This window comes from Quercus lobata, chromosome 9, assembly GCF_001633185.2.
Source record: "Quercus lobata isolate SW786 chromosome 9, ValleyOak3.0 Primary Assembly, whole genome shotgun sequence".
Classification (NCBI taxonomy): domain Eukaryota; kingdom Viridiplantae; phylum Streptophyta; class Magnoliopsida; order Fagales; family Fagaceae; genus Quercus; species Quercus lobata.
The window spans coordinates 27,060,498-27,079,171 of NC_044912.1; the positions used below are offsets into that span (position 1 = coordinate 27,060,498).

Genomic DNA, 18,674 nt, shown 5'->3' on the forward strand with positions numbered 1-18,674 from the left:
TAGCAAGCACAAAGGTTAGAAAAGAAGCAGAAGGAAATCTATACGAAGGAGTAGATAGACGAAAGAATTACTGCAATGGCGTGCCACTCTAACCGGCGCCCCACAGACTCCTCGGACCCGTCTTCAAAAGCATGCACGTCCTCGGGAAGTTGGAGAGCTTCAGCCAAAGCTTGGGCAATACGGCCGCCCTCGCCCTTATCCCACATCCGAATACAGGCGGTTGAGGGCAAGGGCTTGCCGTCCAGAAGGATCTTTGGCTCCCACGCTGGAGCCACTCGGGAGGAGGACGCGCCCCCCGTGCCAGCTTCGGTTTGGGGCTCACGGATAACAATTGAACCTGCTGGCCGGGGAGGAGTGTGAGCAGCGGCGTCCCCCGGGAAATTGGAAGGTTGGTCGGTAACTTTTTGTTTCTTTTTGGCACGACCAGCCTGCAAGGGGGATGGGGGCTGAGGCAATTGACCCCGGCCCTGAGAAGGCGGGGGCTGATTGGGTTGACGAGCACCGGGCACGAACCGGTCTATTGACATCACCTTTCTCGATACCATCTCTCCGCTAGACCGGACAGCTTCAGTTAGCAGGGCAGCCGCTTCTATCGCTTGCTGTTGAGGCATGGCGGCTGGGTTCTCGGGAACGGGCTGCTCTTGCGCTTGTTCTTCCTGCTGTATGGGTACGTGGGCTAACTCCCTGAGGCGCCGGGATGCTTGCTCTGCGGATTCGTCTCGCAAGGGGGCTTGCTCGTCCGAGCAAGTATACCGCGGACCAAATTCTCTCGCTTCCCCGGTCGTGAGCTTCGGCGGCAAAAAGTTCACGTACCGTACGTCTATGTACGATAACAGGGGGCTGTCAACTAACAGTGCCTGCTTGAAAGGCTGCCAGGTGGAATAAACCGGCTCCACTCCAAGGATTAAGTGAGAGGCTCGTAGTTGCCCGTCCCAGTGCACGTAGATCTCGGAACGGAGGACGAAGTTTAAATCCTTGGCGTGGACGGGTCTGAGGTCCTGCACAAACACTTTGCCGTCTGCAAAAGAACACATGACATTAGTCTCTTATAATAAAGATTGTACGGGGGAAGGAAAGCAATTATACGAAGGGGATGGTACGAACCCACTTCACGCTTTGTAAGGGGGCAGGGGATCTCCCCGGCAAACCAATTGCCGCGCACCCTAACGAACTCCCCGGCGGAGTTCCTGTTCGAATCAGGTAGGCATGATATCAGCCGTACCCGAGCATCTCTTGTCTTTAAGTAATAATTGGTTGCCTTGCTCCCACAGAGCCTATACATTTGGTTAATATCGTGGTGGTCTAACTGTAAATTAAAGGTGTGGTTCAGTTTACTGACACAACTAACTACCCGGTAAAAATTGGGGGGAAGTTGGTCGGGGCATAGCCCATAGTAAGTAAGCGCGTTTATCAGGAGGGGATCTACGGGAAACCTGACCCCACCTTCTAAAATGGACATCAAAGGAAAGAAGGCTGTACCCTGTCCTCGGTGGAGTTCAATATCACTCTCGTGACAGTAAGCCACATCCACGTCATTAGGAATATTAAATTTACTCCTAAAGGTGGCCAAAGCAGAGGGGGATTCTAAGAGGTAAGAGTAACCCATACCTAACGCCTAAAAACTACGAAAGTGAACTCAAAGAAGTAAAGCTGAAGGAACAGGAAAGGGAAGAGAAACTTACTTTGGGTCCTAAAGAGGAAAAGAACACTGAGCAAGCAAGCGCACAGAAATGTGGTCGGCAGAGAGTAAGCACTAAAAGATCAGAGGCAAGGGAAAAATGGAATAGTATTCAGTGGGGAACTATTTATAGAGCCAGAAAGAGATGAGGGAAGAAGAAACGCCTAATCAAGCAATAAATGGGCACAGTGTACGAGCAACCCAGCGAATGCCAAGCGTAATAGATTCGCACGCCGCTTCGGTTCACGAACCGTCAAGCAATGATGACGACTGCGCCTGGCGCCGCGAAACGGCGCGTCTTTTGAGATGGATATTAATGAGAAGTGACAGTCGGAAGTCCCAGGCTAGAAGATTCCCGAGGTCAAAGGGCCCAGACAGCTCCTTGATTCTTCTCGGCTACCGAGTATGAATCAAGGGGGGGCTATTGTACAGCACCTGGATCCCGGGCCCATACAGGCCCGGAGCCCAGCCTCATGCCGTCCTTGGGCACAGGCCCATGCATGCCCCAGGCCCAGTCCTATGCTGGCCTTAGACACAGGCCCATTAGAAATGTCCAATTCTCCTGCGCCCTTCCTGAAGCTTCCTTGATAAACAAACAAGTGTAAGGTATTGAGGTCCAAGTGGTGGTCGGTCAAAAGTTCCCGGTCATGTATATAAACCTTTACCGGGAAGGTGCGACTTGCACAGGAAACTGGATTGCCGAGCATGATCAGGCACGATGGAACCAAGTTCCAAGATCATAAATGCCGCACCGTCCTCCCACCTGAACATCCACTTTAATCAGAAAGTATTGGACCTTCAGTAGCACTAACGGTGGCTGTAATCACAATCTCCCCACTAACCTTGGCTATGAATAGAGGAAAGTTGGGAGAAGAAAGGGGTTCAGAAAATTAGAGGGAAGAGAGTAAAGGAGTGAGTATCAACTGGGGCGTTGCTTTGAGTCTCTCTGCCGAGAACGACCCATAGTAGGAAATCTTCAAGCCCACTACAAATAGATTGTGAGTCCAAAGTAATCCAAGGCCCATAGGTCCCATACTTGGTTCTTACAATAACGTTTGCATCTTTTTTTTTTTTTTTTAATTTTTTAATTTTTAATTTTATTTTTAGAAGCACGTTCTATGGCTATGGTGGCTTTTCCAGTGGGTACCATGCACTATTCATGGGACTCACAAATCTTTTTTTTCAACAAAACTTTTATTAAAAATGGATCCTACGACACTATTCACACATTTAAAAATTATTTTGTTATAGTATTTTTAATTTTCAGCAAAATAAGCGGTATCCAAACACACCCTTAATTTATCATTTATTTTTACCCTTGGCTTTATTTTCTAACCCTTGGCAATGTTAGAGAGAGAGAGAGAGAGAGAGAGAGAGAGAGAGAGAGAGAGTATCCCTTCAAGCGTTGCCAAGCATGTGAAAGATATAACCCTGATGATGCATTTGCAAGGTTCTACCTATATTTGATTATTTATAGACCTATCTACCACACGACGAAAATATGTATGACCTTGATCCATTTTTCACGATATCTTGTTCACTAGATTTCAAACATTTTAAATAATAATTTTAATGTTTTCAATCAAGATATTTAGGTTCAAATTCTCCACTTATAAAATATATGTAAAAAAAAAAAAAAAATTAACTTTTTCTTTAGCCAATCTATTTGTAAGAATTATGGACTTGGAGGGTCAACCCTACATTTGATTTCCGAATATATGATGTAGGAAAGTTAACTTTAATATATATTGTAAGGACACGATTTGGTTCCCAAGCTCAGAAAGTAAAAGGACTTAGGCCCAAAGAGCCCAATACAATGAATTTGTAGAGACTGAGCTAAAAATTGGACTTTAATGAGTTGGAAAATAAGAATAAATGATTTTAGACAAGGAAATTCCTCCTCGACAAGGTCTAAGGGAAGCAATTCTTATATATTTCTCTTAGACTTAAGGACAATTACAGTTCTTGAATGTATAGTGTTTCTCTCTTCTACAGATTATCTCCCCACCTGTAATGGGGTCTTTCTTCTTTATATTCTCCTTCTTTACTTCATCTCAGCCATCCACGTGTAGATCAAATTGCTGGTTCTGATCCTTGTCCCATCAGTCCCTTCTTGAAGTCTTTGGGGGTAGCTGTAAGGTTGAACATTACTATTCATGTATCATCTCCACATAAATGCGGCTAGGGAGTTAACTGTAGAGTATTTAATGTGGTGGTGGTAGCTTTCTCCTAGATATTTCTTAGCTTCCCTTTGTCCTATTCTCTCTTAATGCTTATTCTTACTAGTGAAATTGTCTGGTGTGTTGTTCTTGATGGTAGGTCGAACCTTTGACATCTACTTTGCTTAGCCGAGGAGGCATTTCTCATCGGACTACTTTCCCAAACATTTATGATCAAAATATTTCCATAACTTACTAATTTGTACGTCTTCGTTAAGGTCTAACCGTCCTTGGACAACTAAATGTCCTTGGATAAGGTTGACGGCCCAATATACCTTTCCAGGCCCTTCATCCCTACAATAGCCTCTCAAAATTCCACCCTCTTGCTTTCTAAAAAAAAGGGGGTTTCGATATTACGGCAATTATTCTGCTTTGCTCTTACGTCATCTCCGTTTGTGCAGGTGTCTTTTCAACTGCCCAAAAGCACGCTCCTAACGTTTCGGCATTTGGGATGCGCTTGCATTTATTTTCTGTGGCTCCATGTTCCCCACCTTCTACGGTATGATGGAGATCCAACGGTGGAAGATTTTATGGGGACTTGGGTGGGAATTCTCCCGCTTGCTTTTCCCTCTCATATATATATATATATATATATATATGTGGCCTGAAGACTTTGACTGTTTCACCTTTTGCATTTTCAAATCTTAAGAATTAGTCTGAGGAGCCCTTCTTTCCTTCCGTAAGTTGTCCTTAGTATTTTCTTCTTCTCTTCTTCTCTTTTTTATTTAGAGCCTTTTTTTCCTTGGCCCTTTTAATTTCAGCTCGTCTTCCTACCACTTTCAATTCTTTTTCATATGGGTAGATTTGCTCATCTAGTAGACACCCCAGAGGGCATAGAGAGTTTTAAAACTCAATATCGTATCCTACCTAGGGTTTCTATTAGGTATTTCCACCGGGGGGAGTGGCACGCCATGAGGTAGGAGGGAGAAGTAGTAATCCCTATGATCGCCTTTATAGAGGGAGGAATGAGAATCCCTGTGGGTAGAGTAACTAGGGATTATCTTATTGCTCATAGGGTTTTCCCTACTCAGTGTGTCCCCAATATGTTTAGTATTTTAGGTAGTGTAGATGCCCTCAATGAGAAGATGGGTGTGAACCTTACCCACCATGACATAAATTGGATTTACAATCGTCACAAACTAACAGGGTAGGGGTATTACTTAAAAACTAGAGTTCCTGTGGTTTGGCTCATATCGTGTCTCCCTGAGTCCAACAAGTGTATGGATAAAGATTATCTAATCATCTCAGGGGAGTGGCATGATGGACTTCACTGTCTGACATGAGAAGAGACACCAGGTGGGGTATTTTAGGTCTAGATCTCTTATTCTAACATCCTTTTGCTTACTAACCTTTCCTGTATTTATCCTTTTTTATTGTTATTTACAACTTGTTTCTTATTCTACCTGTATTGTTTTCTAATAATGTTTTTGATTTTTGATGAATTTGCAGATAAATATTCTGCTATCCCGAACTTGAATCTTGTCAATGAGCTTGATTTAACAAAAATACTCAAGGCTGAGATCTTTGTCCACAAAGATGGATAATTAAGAGCAACCCACCTCATCCTCGGCTACGATCCCATATCGTCCAGCTTCTAGGTGCCCAAGTATGTGATTAAAGCAAAAGAAATTTGTCTACACCAAATCAACATCGTCGTATCAGGTTTTCTTTACGCAGGCCTTGTTCTAGAAGGCGTACAACAAACAAAACTACCCTTTTAGCACACGGCTGATGAAGAAGCGACTCCTTTCCAACCAGCTATCAAGGAAGAAGAACAAGTGGATGACGTCCAAGCTGGTGATTTTCAACTAGCCTCAATCCCCAAAAGCTCTAGCTGGTGATTTTGGCCATCTTCCCTCAGCTTAAGTAAGTAACCTCTTGGAAACTTCAAGTGTTCCTGACGCAAGGGTGCTACAATGCAAAACTAGAACAAGCCTTTTGGATCTCTTGGAGTCCCATGCAGGGGGCAATGTGCCCAAGGTGGCCATCCATGCCAAACCCCCCACCGTTCTACCTTCCCAAGCTTCTTAACCTGACCTTGCTGATAAAAAGAGAAAGCGGGACTAGAAGGGCAAGGAGGTTGTGGAGGAAGGAAAGGGTCTTCCTGCTAGAGAAGCCGAGCCACAGAAAGGGGCCAAAGAGGCTAGGACTGCTCAGACGAGGTCCTCAAGCGAAGGATCTGTTGTGGAGAGGGGGCATGATCATTGCACCAAGGTTCAGGCCTGGAACCCCACTTTGGTGTTGAACAGATCTTCCCTCCCTATGGATTCTTCTATTAGGGATTTCCAACAACGCAAGGCTAGGTACGTAGCCAATGCCTTGGAATAGCCCATCCTGCCGCCTGATGACATGGCCGACCTCCAGACTATGAAGAAACACAACGGATGAAGAAATACCTTGAGCAAGTGAAGAATAGAGTAAATGACCTTCAAACAAAGTTTGTTTAGATCCCAAGGAAGGAGAACGAGCATGCTGACCATCTTGCCAAGGCTGCATCAGCAGAACATATGCCCATTCCCAATAAAGTACTATCCTTTGTTCAGCTATCATTGTTAATAGATAGTATCAATATGCATGAGATAGGCTCCGAGAGTGATTGGATGATGCCAATAAACAACTATTTGAAGGACAACGTGCTACTTGATGACAAAGAGGCTGCAAGGAAACTGAAGGTTCAAGCAACACGGTTCGTGCTAATTAAAGATGTACTATACAAAAGGGGTTTCTCCCGCCCGTACCTAAGGTGTCTTATCTTTGAAGAGGTAGATTACACCATGTGGGAAGTACACAAAGGAGTCTACGGAAACCATTCTGGATCACGGTCATTAGTGCATATACTGATTTGGGCGGGATACTATTGGCCTACCAATCAGAAAGATGTCATTGCATATGTCAAAGTTTGTGACAAGTGTCAAAGGTTTGGCAACCTCATCTGGTAGCCAACAGAGGAACTCACTCTAATGACGGCCCCATGGCCTTTCGCTTAATGGGGATTGGACATTATAGGTCCGTTCCCAATAGCAATTCGACAGCTAAAATATAGACTACTTCACCAAGTGGGTAGAAGCCGAAGCTCTGGCTACTATCATGGAGAAGAATGTGCGAAGCTTTGTATGGACAAACATCATCTGTAGGTATGGTATACCTAGAGTACTAGTCTCAGACAATGGGAAGCAGTTTGACAATGACGCGTTGAGAGACTTTTGTTCACAGTTAGGGATCAAGAATCACTACTCATCACCCGCCCATCCTCAGGCCAACGGATAAGTTGAGGTCACGAATTGATCCTTGCTCAAAATCATGAAGACTCGGCTTGAGGAGGCAAAGGGTATATGGCTTGAAGAATTACCAAGCGTTTTATAGGCTTACAGGACGATAGCAAGGACGCCTACAGGAGAGACATCGTTTCGTCTAGCGTATGGAAGCAAGGCAATCATACTGGCCGAAGTAGGACTTACAAGCTACAAAGTGGGAAACTATGACTAAAGTAGGAATGATGAAGTTATGCGCCTGTAACTTGATCTGGTGAAGGAGGTCAGAGTAATGGCTGAGTAAAGATTAGCACAGTACCAGGACCTTATGGCCAAGCACTACAACTCCAAAGTCAGATACAGGGACTTCCAAGTTGGAGATCTTGTATTAAGAAAGGTGATGGATGCCACAAAAGACACCTCCCAAGGGAAGCTTGGACCTGATGGGGAAGGATCGTACAAAATTGTATCATGGCATAGGAAGGGAACCTACCACCTGGAGACATTGGACGGGCAAAAGTTGCATCACCCATGGAACACAGAGCACCTGAAGAAGTACTACCAGTAGATAGTGGCATGAAAAACAACACTCCTCATTTCCAATTTATTTCCTTTTAGTTAATTTTTACTATTTACAGTACTTTTATACCCAAACGACAGTTTTTAAATTTTTTATTTTTGAAGAACAATATCTACACATATTTATCACATAATAAGAGGAATTTATTCAGAAATATCATATGTGCATCTCTACAAAACCATGTCTACAACCAATTTCTTACGTGAACAGGCATTGCAACTTGTTAGAATCCCTAAGCAGACAGGTTCACCAAGGAGTAAGCTGAAAATTATTAGGTTTGCAAGTAGACGGATTCATCCCAAGAGGTGATAAAAAAACAAGTCCATTAGTGGACAGGTTCATCCCAAGGGATGAGATAAAATTATAAGTCCACAAGTGGACGGGTTCATCATAAGGGATGAATCTAAAGAAAACAAGTCCATTAGTAGAAAGAAAACAAGTTCATTAGTGGACGGTTCATCCCAAGGGATGATTTAAAATTATAGGTCCACAAGTGGATGGACTCATCATAAGGGATAAATCTAAAGAAAACAAGCCCACGAGCAGACGGGTTCATCCCAAGGGATGAGTTAAAACTATAAGTCCACAAGTGGACAAGTTCATTATAAGCGATGAATCTAAAGAATACAAGTTCACAAGTGGACGAGTTCATCCCAAAGGATGATAAAAAAATCATGATGTCCATAGGAAGACGAGGTCATCCTATGGACATCATGCCCACAAGTGGATGGGCCCATCCTAGGTGGTAACATAACTATTATGAAGTCCATAAGTAAATAGGTGGATGGGTTCATCACAATAATAGGAAATTTTCAAAGATACCACGTGTGCTGTCTATATTTCTACTTAAAAGTCCAAAAATAGATGGATCTATTCCATGGTATCATTTAGAAATACCAAACTGGATGGGTATATCAAGTTCTCGAATAAATAGTTCCTTAAATGGACGAACAAGAACATGTTTCAGAAATTGGAAACAGAAAGTAACATATGAATGAACAAACATAAGCGACGGATAAATAAAGATAATGAATAAAAGCTCACAAAATGGAAAATGTTTACATCTAAAGTCAATGGAAGAAATGGATACAGTTCTCTGAAGTGATCAAAAATTAATAATTTACAAGAAAGAATAAAAAAACTATTGTTGAATGGTAGTGGTCTTTTAATTTTTCTCCTCCACTGACTAATCCCCTTCAAAATGACGGGTAACGTCCTTAACAGATTTTTCTTGATCAACTTAAGCAGCATCCCTATCACCTTGAGGGTTGGGATTGGTCTTATCGGCAAGGGGCTCATCGATTCCTTCGGAGTAGACGGGCTGAGCTGGAGTATGAGCTTGGGTATTGGTAGAAACGTGTGAAAGGTCCAGGTTAAGGAAAGAGGCTTTAACCTGACGGAAGCAGTCATCCAAACCATCGGTAAAGGAGCCACCAAGCTCCTTCAAGAGGGTGTCGAAGTTGAGATACTCTCGTACCGCATCCTCCTTAGCCTGACGAGGGTGATCTTTTGCCTCCGAGATCTCTGCCTCCTTGTCCTTAAGGATCTTCTTCAGGGCATCTACTTGCACCTCCGACTCCTTCAAAAGCTACTTTGTTAGGTTAAGCTTGTTGACTTGGACCTCTTTCCAAGCCATTAGCTCCCTTATCTCCGACTCCCTTGCCTCTACCTTCTCCTTCAAATGGCTGATCACTGTCTTGTGGGGCACACAATGGTCCATAAAACCTTTCATCATGATGATCCCCTGTGAGAATTAGACACGAATGTTGGAATGAGACAACAATAGGATGGAATAGATGAAAGGTGATGGATAAACATACTTGTGCCAAATTAAATAGGCCCGTCTCCCCTATGGCCTTAGTAGCATGATTGCCAAAGTCTTTATAGTTGTCGTCCTTGATGATGGATGACAATTGCTTGAGCGCATACCCTGAGTCTTCACGGAGAAGGACAGGGCATTTCTTTGTGACGAGAACAACACCCTTCATCAGGCCTTTCCCCTTCCCCAGACCAAGTTTAGGGGGCAACTTATTGGTGGCAAGTGTCTCACCAACCACTGACCCCATCGTCACCTTGGGCTTCTTAGGCTAACGGTCCACTTTTTCAGATGGCTTCCTTTTCATGGATGGGTTAGCCATACCCGTCACCTTAGGAGGCGGGCTTCCCTCCTGTTTCTTCTTTGCAGTAGCTTGCTACTTAATGTAAGCCCTCCTCCTGCTATCTTTCATTTCTACATATAGATGGATGAATAAGAGTTATACAAACTAATAAATGTTAGAAAAGAAAGCAAGGGTGATGGACTTAGGTTTGTGCACTTGGTTGTTGTAGCGATGAGCAGCTGTTGTGGGTTTGGGACTGTCATAATATCAATGGAGAGTGTCCAAGGTAACTAGCTATGCCCATGTTCTTTCCGACAACTTGATCTTGAATATTTGCTCAAGGAAACTCCATTGCTTAAGAGTAACCTCTGGATGGTTCCGAGCTGCAATAAGAGACAGTTAGAACATTATGTGAAAAAATGAAATGAAGTTTCAATTAGATGGACACCTACTAGACAGGGGCATTATGCCCCAAGTCTTGTCCACTGGCATGTATTCTTGGTCGTCGGGGTGACACATCCAGTTGCCCCCTTGGAGGAAGTAGTACCAACTCTTCCAGTTTCTATTGGAGTCGAGGGTCTCGCACACTAACCTAAGGATCGGCTTCCTTGGTAAAAAGATATACATGCCCTTGGATTGGACTATTTTGAATGGACGGTATTAGTGGAAGAACTCCTCCACCGTCATCTTGCATGCCCCATTAGATAACACGCCGTATAAAACTTTAGCACCTAGGAAGACTCTCTAAGTGTTCGGAGAGATTTGGGTGACAGCCAATGCTAGGTACTAAAGAAGACGACAGTGAAGAGCACTTAAAGGGAATCTAAGCCCTACTTTTAGCATTTGCTCATACACATTGACGTCCTCAACATCTTGGTAGCAGCACTTTTCAAATTTGAAAGGTAGACGGATAGGGATGCCAACTGAAATCTGATATTTCTCCCTAAGGGTTTCAAAATGTTTTCTCTTTATGGTAGAGTTAAAATCATTCACTGTCCACAACGGAAGGAGTATGAACTACCTAAGACCGTAAGGGCCTATGACGGACTGGATTGGGGGCTCATCATTGCCTATGTCTTCGTCATCATTTGAGTCACTTTCTGATTCGTCTACGTCCAAATCATCATCCTCCTCCGTGGAAGGTGAGTTGGTGGATGGGACCTTTTCATCAGAAGAGGTGCTGAGGTTGTCTTGACCTAATAGATACACCATATTGTAGCTTGCTCCATTGCGGACACACGATTGTTCACTCGACGCACTAGACATCTGTCACCTACATATGACAGATAAACCCTAAGACTCTAATGGGACTACGTAGACGACAGGTATGCAAAATTTAAATAAATGACAAAGGAATTCAACATAAGGTAAAGGATACTTACCGATTGAACAAAGTGGAAAGGGCAATAAAGAAGGTGTGGCTGACGATTGCACCAAGTAGACGGTATGCCGGTTTGATAAAGAGGACGGTAGCGCTCTGGTTTAAATTCGTTGTGGAAAGTGAAAATGAAAGGTAAAGAAGCATGTATATATAGAGGGAACAGCACGGAAGACGAAGGGACGCTTCAGTTCGGGTGATTAACCACTAAAACGTGCCACGTGCCCCTACAGCATTTATGGCCCTAGGCTAGCTTGTCAATCAAAGCACGTTTCTTAGGGGCTGAGTTAGACCGTCACTCCACGGGTCCGTCTATGAAAGAAGGTGACGGACCCATAGAGTGAGGGGGCAACTGTAGAAGATAAAATTAAAGAAGATGGGTTCATTTACTTAAGCCTTCCATAAGCAACGGTACTGAAATAATAAATAATCAAAATGAAAGGGGCAAGACGACAGATCAATATACTGGACAAAAAATAAATGAGATAGGTGGATCGTCAATTGTGGACGAATTTTGGATGGACGGACACAAGAAGATAGATATTGAGGCAATGTGGCATCTACATGGCTTAAGTAATCTCTAAGAAACCCTAAATGGGAATGTCTTGCCCCCCACGACTAACCCTAGTCAATGGAATCCCAACATGGAAAGAATCCAGTAAAATACGCGTGTTTATAAGGATCTTCCTCATAAGGAAACATCTTCCTAAGCAAGAAACGAAGGTCGGTTCCACACTACTATAAAAACCCAAAACCCTCAGAAAACAAGGTATGCATAATTTACCCCAGTTTTGGCACTTTAGAGTTGTGAAAGAGTTCTTTAACTTAACCTACGGAGGGTATTTGGCCGGTACCATACCGATACTCTCTGTAAGGTCTTCTTCTATTTCTGTGTTACGCAGGTTTTGTCTAGAGCACGTGAGGATTATGCGGCTTACTGACGATTTTGGCATCATCAACCATGTTATAATTATAGAAGAAGAGAATACTAGAGATTGTAGGTAGAAGAAGAGAAGAATAGCGCAAAAGAACTGTATGATGGGTATTAGTTATGAATTATTGATATATACACACACACACACACACACACTCCACTTTGAAGAATTTTATACGAACAAAAAGTCTAAAGCTAATTAAACCACCATGTGATATGCCAATTATTGGGTCTTTTAATATTTAGCAAATATTTAATTTTGTTTTGATTTGGTTTAATATTTAGCACCATGTGACCCAACTACTGCTGGGTCTTTTTAGCACCACGTGAAGTAATGAACATAACCACTTGATGCACAGCTTTTAATTGTTATGATTTTTGTTTTTATCCACTTAGAAATACAACAAGTGTAATTTAACTTTAATAAATTAAGATTTTTATCCACTTAGAAATTATAGTTGAAGAAATAGAACAACATATATTTTTGGAGTGCGTGTGTACATATGATTTTTTTCAAAGGTGATTTTGAAAAGAACAAATTAAACACTATGTTGCTGTATTTTTATCCACTTAGAAATACGAAAAGTATAATTCAACTTTAATCTAATTAAGATTTTTATCTACTTAGAAATTATAGTTCAAGAAAAATTATATCCACTTAGAAATTATAGTTAAAAAAACTTATATATATTTTTTCCTTAAAAATTAAAAATCTAAGAAAATTTCTGCAATTTGTTATCGTCACTTGATGCAACCATGACGTTTAAGTTCAATTTTTATTATATATAATATGATATTGATTAGTTAGGATAAAATAAGTATGATTATCAAAGACTTCTATCTTTCACAAAAGGTCACGATACTTTATAGAAATATAATAAAAATAGAAGGGTCCATGTCGCATGGCCCATGGCCCACGTGGGCTTAAAGCAGTAAGCTCTTTTTTCTTTTTCTTTTTTTGGGGTTATTTTTTGTTTTCGGAGTATTTTAGGCTTTCTATTGTTTAAGGCTTTTAGTAGCAGAGCACGAAAAAATAACAACACAAAACAAAAGAGGTTCATGCAGAAAATATGGAAATCTATTTTTTAATCTATTATTTGATTTATTATAAAAACTATTTAAATTTGGGAAGAAAAGTGTACGGATAGGGTAAAGGAAAACAAACCTATATAAATTTGATATTAATAATTTTTTTGAGTAGGGGGACAGAGACGAGGCATATGACAACAAATTATTAAATATTTATTATTAAAAGAATTTAAACATCAAAAAGGGGGTGGGGTTTGGGTGTTGGGGAACGTGGCTCGTCTCTGCTTGTGTTTGTCGAATTATGTTAGGAGTGGACACAATTTTGTATCATAACTCACCATATGATAAGTTGTAATTGGTAAAAATATGTCTTTATATGGTTCACTGATATACCTTTATCAATTATAACTTGCTATATGGTACGTTGTGGCATAAAAACATGTCAAAAGTTGTCCCTAATGTATTTCATGTTTGTCACAGTAGAATATAGTCAAAGTAGACCACAAGTGACTAGTCGTCATTGACGCCATGCATTTCACGTACTTCTTATGTTGGGAAAACAACAAAACAAAACAAAATGTGTTCGAAGCAAGTCGGTTGGAAAATAATGAAAGTTATAAGTTGAATATATAGTAAAGATTAGAGGCATTTTTGTCTCTACGTAAAATACAAATGTAGGCTTATTTTCCTAATCTCAAAAGTCAAAACAATTGGAATATATTAAGGATGTTTGGTTGGAAGGAGAAGAGGAAAAAAAAAATGCAGATTCTTCTAGGAAGTTTTCTACCTAAAATGGGAAGAAAATTGAGAGTATGTGAGGTGGGAAGAAAACATGTGCACTTGGGTTGACTTGCACATGGGCATTGCCCTTGCCTTTTTTATTATTTTTTTTGTTGCTTTTTCTATTTTGTCCGGTTTTCTTTTTTGTCTACTTGTATATACACAAATATTTTTTCTAGAAAAATGTGATTTTTATTTTTATTTTTATTTAATAGGAACATAATTTTAAGTTTATACCAATTTCATTTTTCTATTCTCTCTTTTTTCTTCTCAACCAAACAAATAAGTTTTACATCTCTTTACTTTTTCATTCTTCTAGCTATACACAAATAGGAGAAAACTAAATCTTTTCTATTCTTCCATTTTTCTACTCCCACTTTTTACTTTATAATGATTTTTGGTGTATGCAAGATTTGAACCTAAAATCTCTTATTTAACAACGAAAGTCCTTATCAGTTAAGTTAACTAAAAACATCAAATCTTAAATCTCTTTAGGTAGCTAACATGTTTGTTTTTGTAGGTTCATCTTTGTAGTAATAATATGTATTAGAGTATATATATATATATATATATATATATGATTATCATTGATTTATATTGAACCTTGTTTTTTTAGAAGAGATTTATATTAGATCTAGAGGTGGAAATAAACTCTTAAGTGAATGTCATAATTGTTCTCTAGAAATTTGTAATTAGTGTGTTTGGTTTAGGCAAAATTATCACTTAAAACTTAATTCTCTCTTCATTCAATTCTTAACACTCATAACTCAATATATTGAGAATGGTTAATGAGACTTGAGAAGTATTTGTCGGATGTTGAGTTATTAGTTCAATGGCATTTTGGAAATAAAACATGAGTTGTGGGACCTAGCAGCCAGTGTCGTCACACTCGCAAAGAGTACCTACAGCTTCTGTTATTTGTTTTTTTGTTCTCTCTCTCTCTTTCTTAGCTGGTGGTTCTTTTTTTTTTTTTTTTTCGTCTCTTTCTTCCTTTCTTAAAAGAAAGAGTTCACATTACACATTCACACAAAATACAACACAACTGTAAATCAACTACCGGAAACACTACACTATCAGGACCACCACTCATGACAACTGACAAGTTAACAACCATTAGGTACAGGGCGAAGCACAAAACAGGTTTGAGAGAAACCCATCATGAATAGGTATAGACAATTCAACAGGAATGTGGGGCATGTATCATATAAGATCTGTCTCTCATGTAGAGATGTTCCCCACTTCGCCAAAAGATTGGCATGCACATGAATTTGCTTTTCTCCATATATGTCTAGGATGGATCTGCCATTGCCGACCTAGAAGAGACCTACAATCCAAAACCAATAATAAAAGCATTAAAAAAAAAAAAATCAAAAAACAAAACAAAAGAGCTTCATGCAAAAAATAATAATAATAATAATAAAAGACTACAGTGTAAAACAAGACGGAGAAGCCCACATGGGAAGAGCAAGGTTGGTGAAGTCTAGATCTGAGACTGCCTGAGAGTATCTAGCAAACGATGGTTATCCAAACAACTATATAAAAAAAGCATGGAGGTTGGTGAAGTCTGAGACTGCCTGAGAGTATCTAGCAAACGATGGTTATCCAAACAACTATATAAAAAAAGCATGGAGGTTGGTGAAGTCTGAGACTGCCTGAGAGTATCTAGCAAACGATGGTTATCCAAACAACTATATAAAAAAAGCATGGCTTTGGCTTTATGGCTATTTCGGAGTAGACGAGCTTCACCTCCAACTCCAAAATCCAAATATTGCAACCATGTTTGCCCTGTTCATGTTGTTTACTACTATCATCGCACCACTAATTCCAACCCTCTCTTCACAACCACTACCACTAGATCCAACCCTCTCTTCAGAACCACCACCACCCTTCTCCACATTTCCCTCCCTTACTCCGCGTCGAACACCGCCAGCGCCAGCATTTGATCTTCCTCCAATCCCACCTTTCACTCCATCACCACCAAATGACAACATATTGCCTTCACCAAGTCAAGAACAATCAATACCACTGTCGGTCGTGCTGGAGATTACCTTCGGTCTAACAATATCAATCACCTTAACCGTCACAGTGACACTTGCCATTACCCGGGGAAAAGGGGACAAGGGGGAGCCAGGGAAGACAGGGAAGGAAGGGCCGAAAGGGGAGAAAGGGTTGCCATGCATACCAGGGTCGCCATGCCGGCCAGGGTGTCCACCGCCGCCAAAAAAGGTAACAGTAATTTTTTTCCTATCTGTTTGGATTTTTATATTTCTTCCCCCAGTTTTTACCTTTTGGTTCGGTCTTGAGTATTTGGGTGTTGAGTTTCTGTCATGGGCTTTTTTTTTTTTTTTTTTGGGAATTTAATTTTGGAGTGGTTGCATTTGGGTGTTAGAAATGTTTCTTATCTCTGTTGTATATGGGTTTGACAAGTTGTGTAGACATTGGAATATTGGATGGTCTTTTACGTCGTTAAGTTGGATCTTTCTTGAGAATTACTATTCAATTCGTATATGCTGGTAGGTCTTTCTAAGGAGAAATTATTAGGACCTAGGTCTTGAGTAGTCCCAACCAATAATAAAAGGTCACACATTTAAAACAACTTTGATTCAACTTCCTAAATGAAAAACAAAACAAAACCACATAAATTTAACTTTAGTTAAAAAAAAAAAAAAATTTAATTGGAAAAACTCAAATAAATTTAATTTATAAACAGCCAAGATTCAAAAACTTGAAATAAATTTGGAATCCAAAAGCTCAATCTCATCAGTTTGTATTTAGTTTTAGTGACCTTATAAGTCTCTCCATAGAGGTCTTTTTCTCTCAAAACTCTAGATTAGTTTCCTTCTTCCACTCCACAACCATCATTGATCTGTCTCAGAATTCTATGGCAAAGAATATGGCCAACGAGTATAGGTGCTTACGTGGTCCATAGATGTGCATTTTAAAAGAATGATGAAAATGAAGGCATGACGAATTTTCGTCAAAGCTGCAGAGCAATTTTTTCTTTTTCATCAAGATTTTATTCCTGTGTGTATTTTTTTTTCCCAAATAACTATTTAACCATTGACTTTCTTTTAAATTTATTTTTATGTTAACAGTGTGACCATGATGATTGGTATTGCTAACTGACAAGCATGTGCGAATATTGTGGAATCAACTATCATCTAATAGCAAAGATTGATGTCAAAGTTTTGAATTGAAGATTGCAAATGTTATATTCGGTCGTGGGTTTACTGTGAGCTTTGAACATTGGTTCTGATGTGATGTACTTGTGTGGTTTGGAATAGTTGTTTTAATTTGGAATTGTAATAAAGAAGGTTAGTAGTATTTGTGGAAGTTTGGAGGTTAGTATTTGTAAATGTTTTGCATTTGTTTTGGTGTTTAGATTTCATTGTAAATTGTGTTTGTTTTGATAATAAAATTTCTCCTTTATCCAAACAAATAGGAAAAAGCTTGTCAATGGCATGTGTTGCCTATAAAATACTTTTAATAGGGCAGTTTGTTGTGCTTGGCCATATCCTTAGCTATATTCGAAAAGTGACTCTCTCATTGAATAAAATGGATTGTATTGAATATGAGATCTAGCAAAACTCTTGTATGTACTTGGCGCATGAGATATCTTTTTGGGATTGGGGGATTAAAGTTAGTTTGTGTTGTAAATGAATAAGCTCTTGCAAAAATAAACTTTTTTTTTTTTTTTAATCTCTTTCTAGATAAAATGTTGGCTTTTTTCCTTTTAAACAATTATTGTTTTACATTGATAGTATAATGTAAACTAATAATTTTCTTTTCATTTTTATGAGCTATTAGAACCCAAGATTGCCAACCAATGGTAACCATCACGTATTGAACTCAACTAAGCTTTGATTATTTTTGGGTCTATCATTTGATTTGGGATTTGGTTGATAGCCAGGGGTTTTTTTTTTTTTTTTTTTTTTAATTTTTAAATTTTTTTTTTTTTTTTGTTTTTTTTTTTTTTTTTTTTTGAATTTTTAAATGTAAAATTAGCTTAAACAAAATGATTATGTAATATACCCAATTTTGTATTGGGTGCTTCGTGGGATACTTTAAGAGTTTCAATTCCTCCAAGTTAGACTAGTTAACAATTTGCAACTCAAAAATTCATGATTATTATTTATTCATTGTCAATTTCTAAGTTTATACGTTGATTCTTTCTCCAAAAAAAAAAAAAAAAAAGTTTATACGCTGATAAATAATACAAGATAGACTTCCAAATATATATATAATAATTAAAAAAAAAAAAACTGACTTAACCGAAAAGCAAGTACCAGCAGTTTTTAGCCACATAATCACTTTGGAGACAAACTGACATCTAATGTAAAATTGACACTTATGTAATAGGATATATCTGAACCAGAGAAACCTTCTGTTTCGAAAGCTAAAGAGTAAAGACTCCAAATTATCATCATCAATCAGGTCATTATGATTTTTCCCAATCCGAACCTACACAAATAAAAACCTAGAGGATATTAAACAAGACATAAACTACAAAAGCATTATTCACAATGGGATTATACGTTAATTGCTTGGGTCATATTAACTGGTATCCTTTGGGCAATTGTTAAGAAGCTATATTAGGAAAGTTTTGACACAACTTTTAAGGAAAGTTTTGACACAACTTTTAAGGAAAGTTCTGACACAACTTTTATGGAAAATGTAAAAAACTGTCAACACAACTAATTGCTTTATTATTTTTCCATAAAAATAT

General features: G+C 39.5%; 2 protein-coding genes across 3 annotated transcripts; both read left to right on the forward strand.

Moving 5' to 3' along the window:
- The first annotated feature begins 6,467 nt into the window (after positions 1–6,467).
- LOC115961501 lies at positions 6,468–7,164 on the forward strand. The gene is made up of 2 exons (XM_031080476.1): positions 6,468–6,814; positions 7,032–7,164. The coding sequence occupies exons 1-2, from the start codon at positions 6,468–6,470 to the stop codon at positions 7,162–7,164; spliced, it is 480 nt and encodes a 159-aa protein (XP_030936336.1).
- An 8,167-nt stretch (positions 7,165–15,331) lies between these two features.
- On the forward strand, positions 15,332–17,520 carry LOC115961036 (proline-rich receptor-like protein kinase PERK2). Of its 2 annotated transcripts, XM_031080087.1 has the most exons (3): positions 15,332–15,852; positions 15,898–16,174; positions 17,044–17,520. In XM_031080087.1, exons 1-3 carry the CDS (start codon positions 15,725–15,727, stop codon positions 17,068–17,070), a joined length of 432 nt encoding a protein of 143 aa, XP_030935947.1. In that variant the 5' UTR covers positions 15,332–15,724; the 3' UTR covers positions 17,071–17,520. The 2 variants fall into 2 exon arrangements, with proteins under 2 accessions (XP_030935947.1, XP_030935946.1); XM_031080086.1 differs by having other exon boundaries at positions 15,339–16,174.
- The last annotated feature ends 1,154 nt before the right edge of the window (positions 17,521–18,674 follow it).

Excerpts from the sequence above, each read along its gene's own strand:
- LOC115961501 (XM_031080476.1), top strand. The coding sequence starts at position 6,468 with ATGCATGAGATAGGCTCCGAGAGTGATTGGATGATGCCAATAAACAAC. Across the intron at positions 6,815-7,031 it reads GTTTGTGACAAGTGTCAAAG|GTATGGTATACCTAGAGTAC; the intron begins GTTTGGCAACCT and ends CATCATCTGTAG.
- LOC115961036 (XM_031080086.1), top strand. The coding sequence starts at position 15,725 with ATGTTTGCCCTGTTCATGTTGTTTACTACTATCATCGCACCACTAATT. Across the intron at positions 16,175-17,043 it reads GTCCACCGCCGCCAAAAAAG|TGTGACCATGATGATTGGTA; the intron begins GTAACAGTAATT and ends TTATGTTAACAG.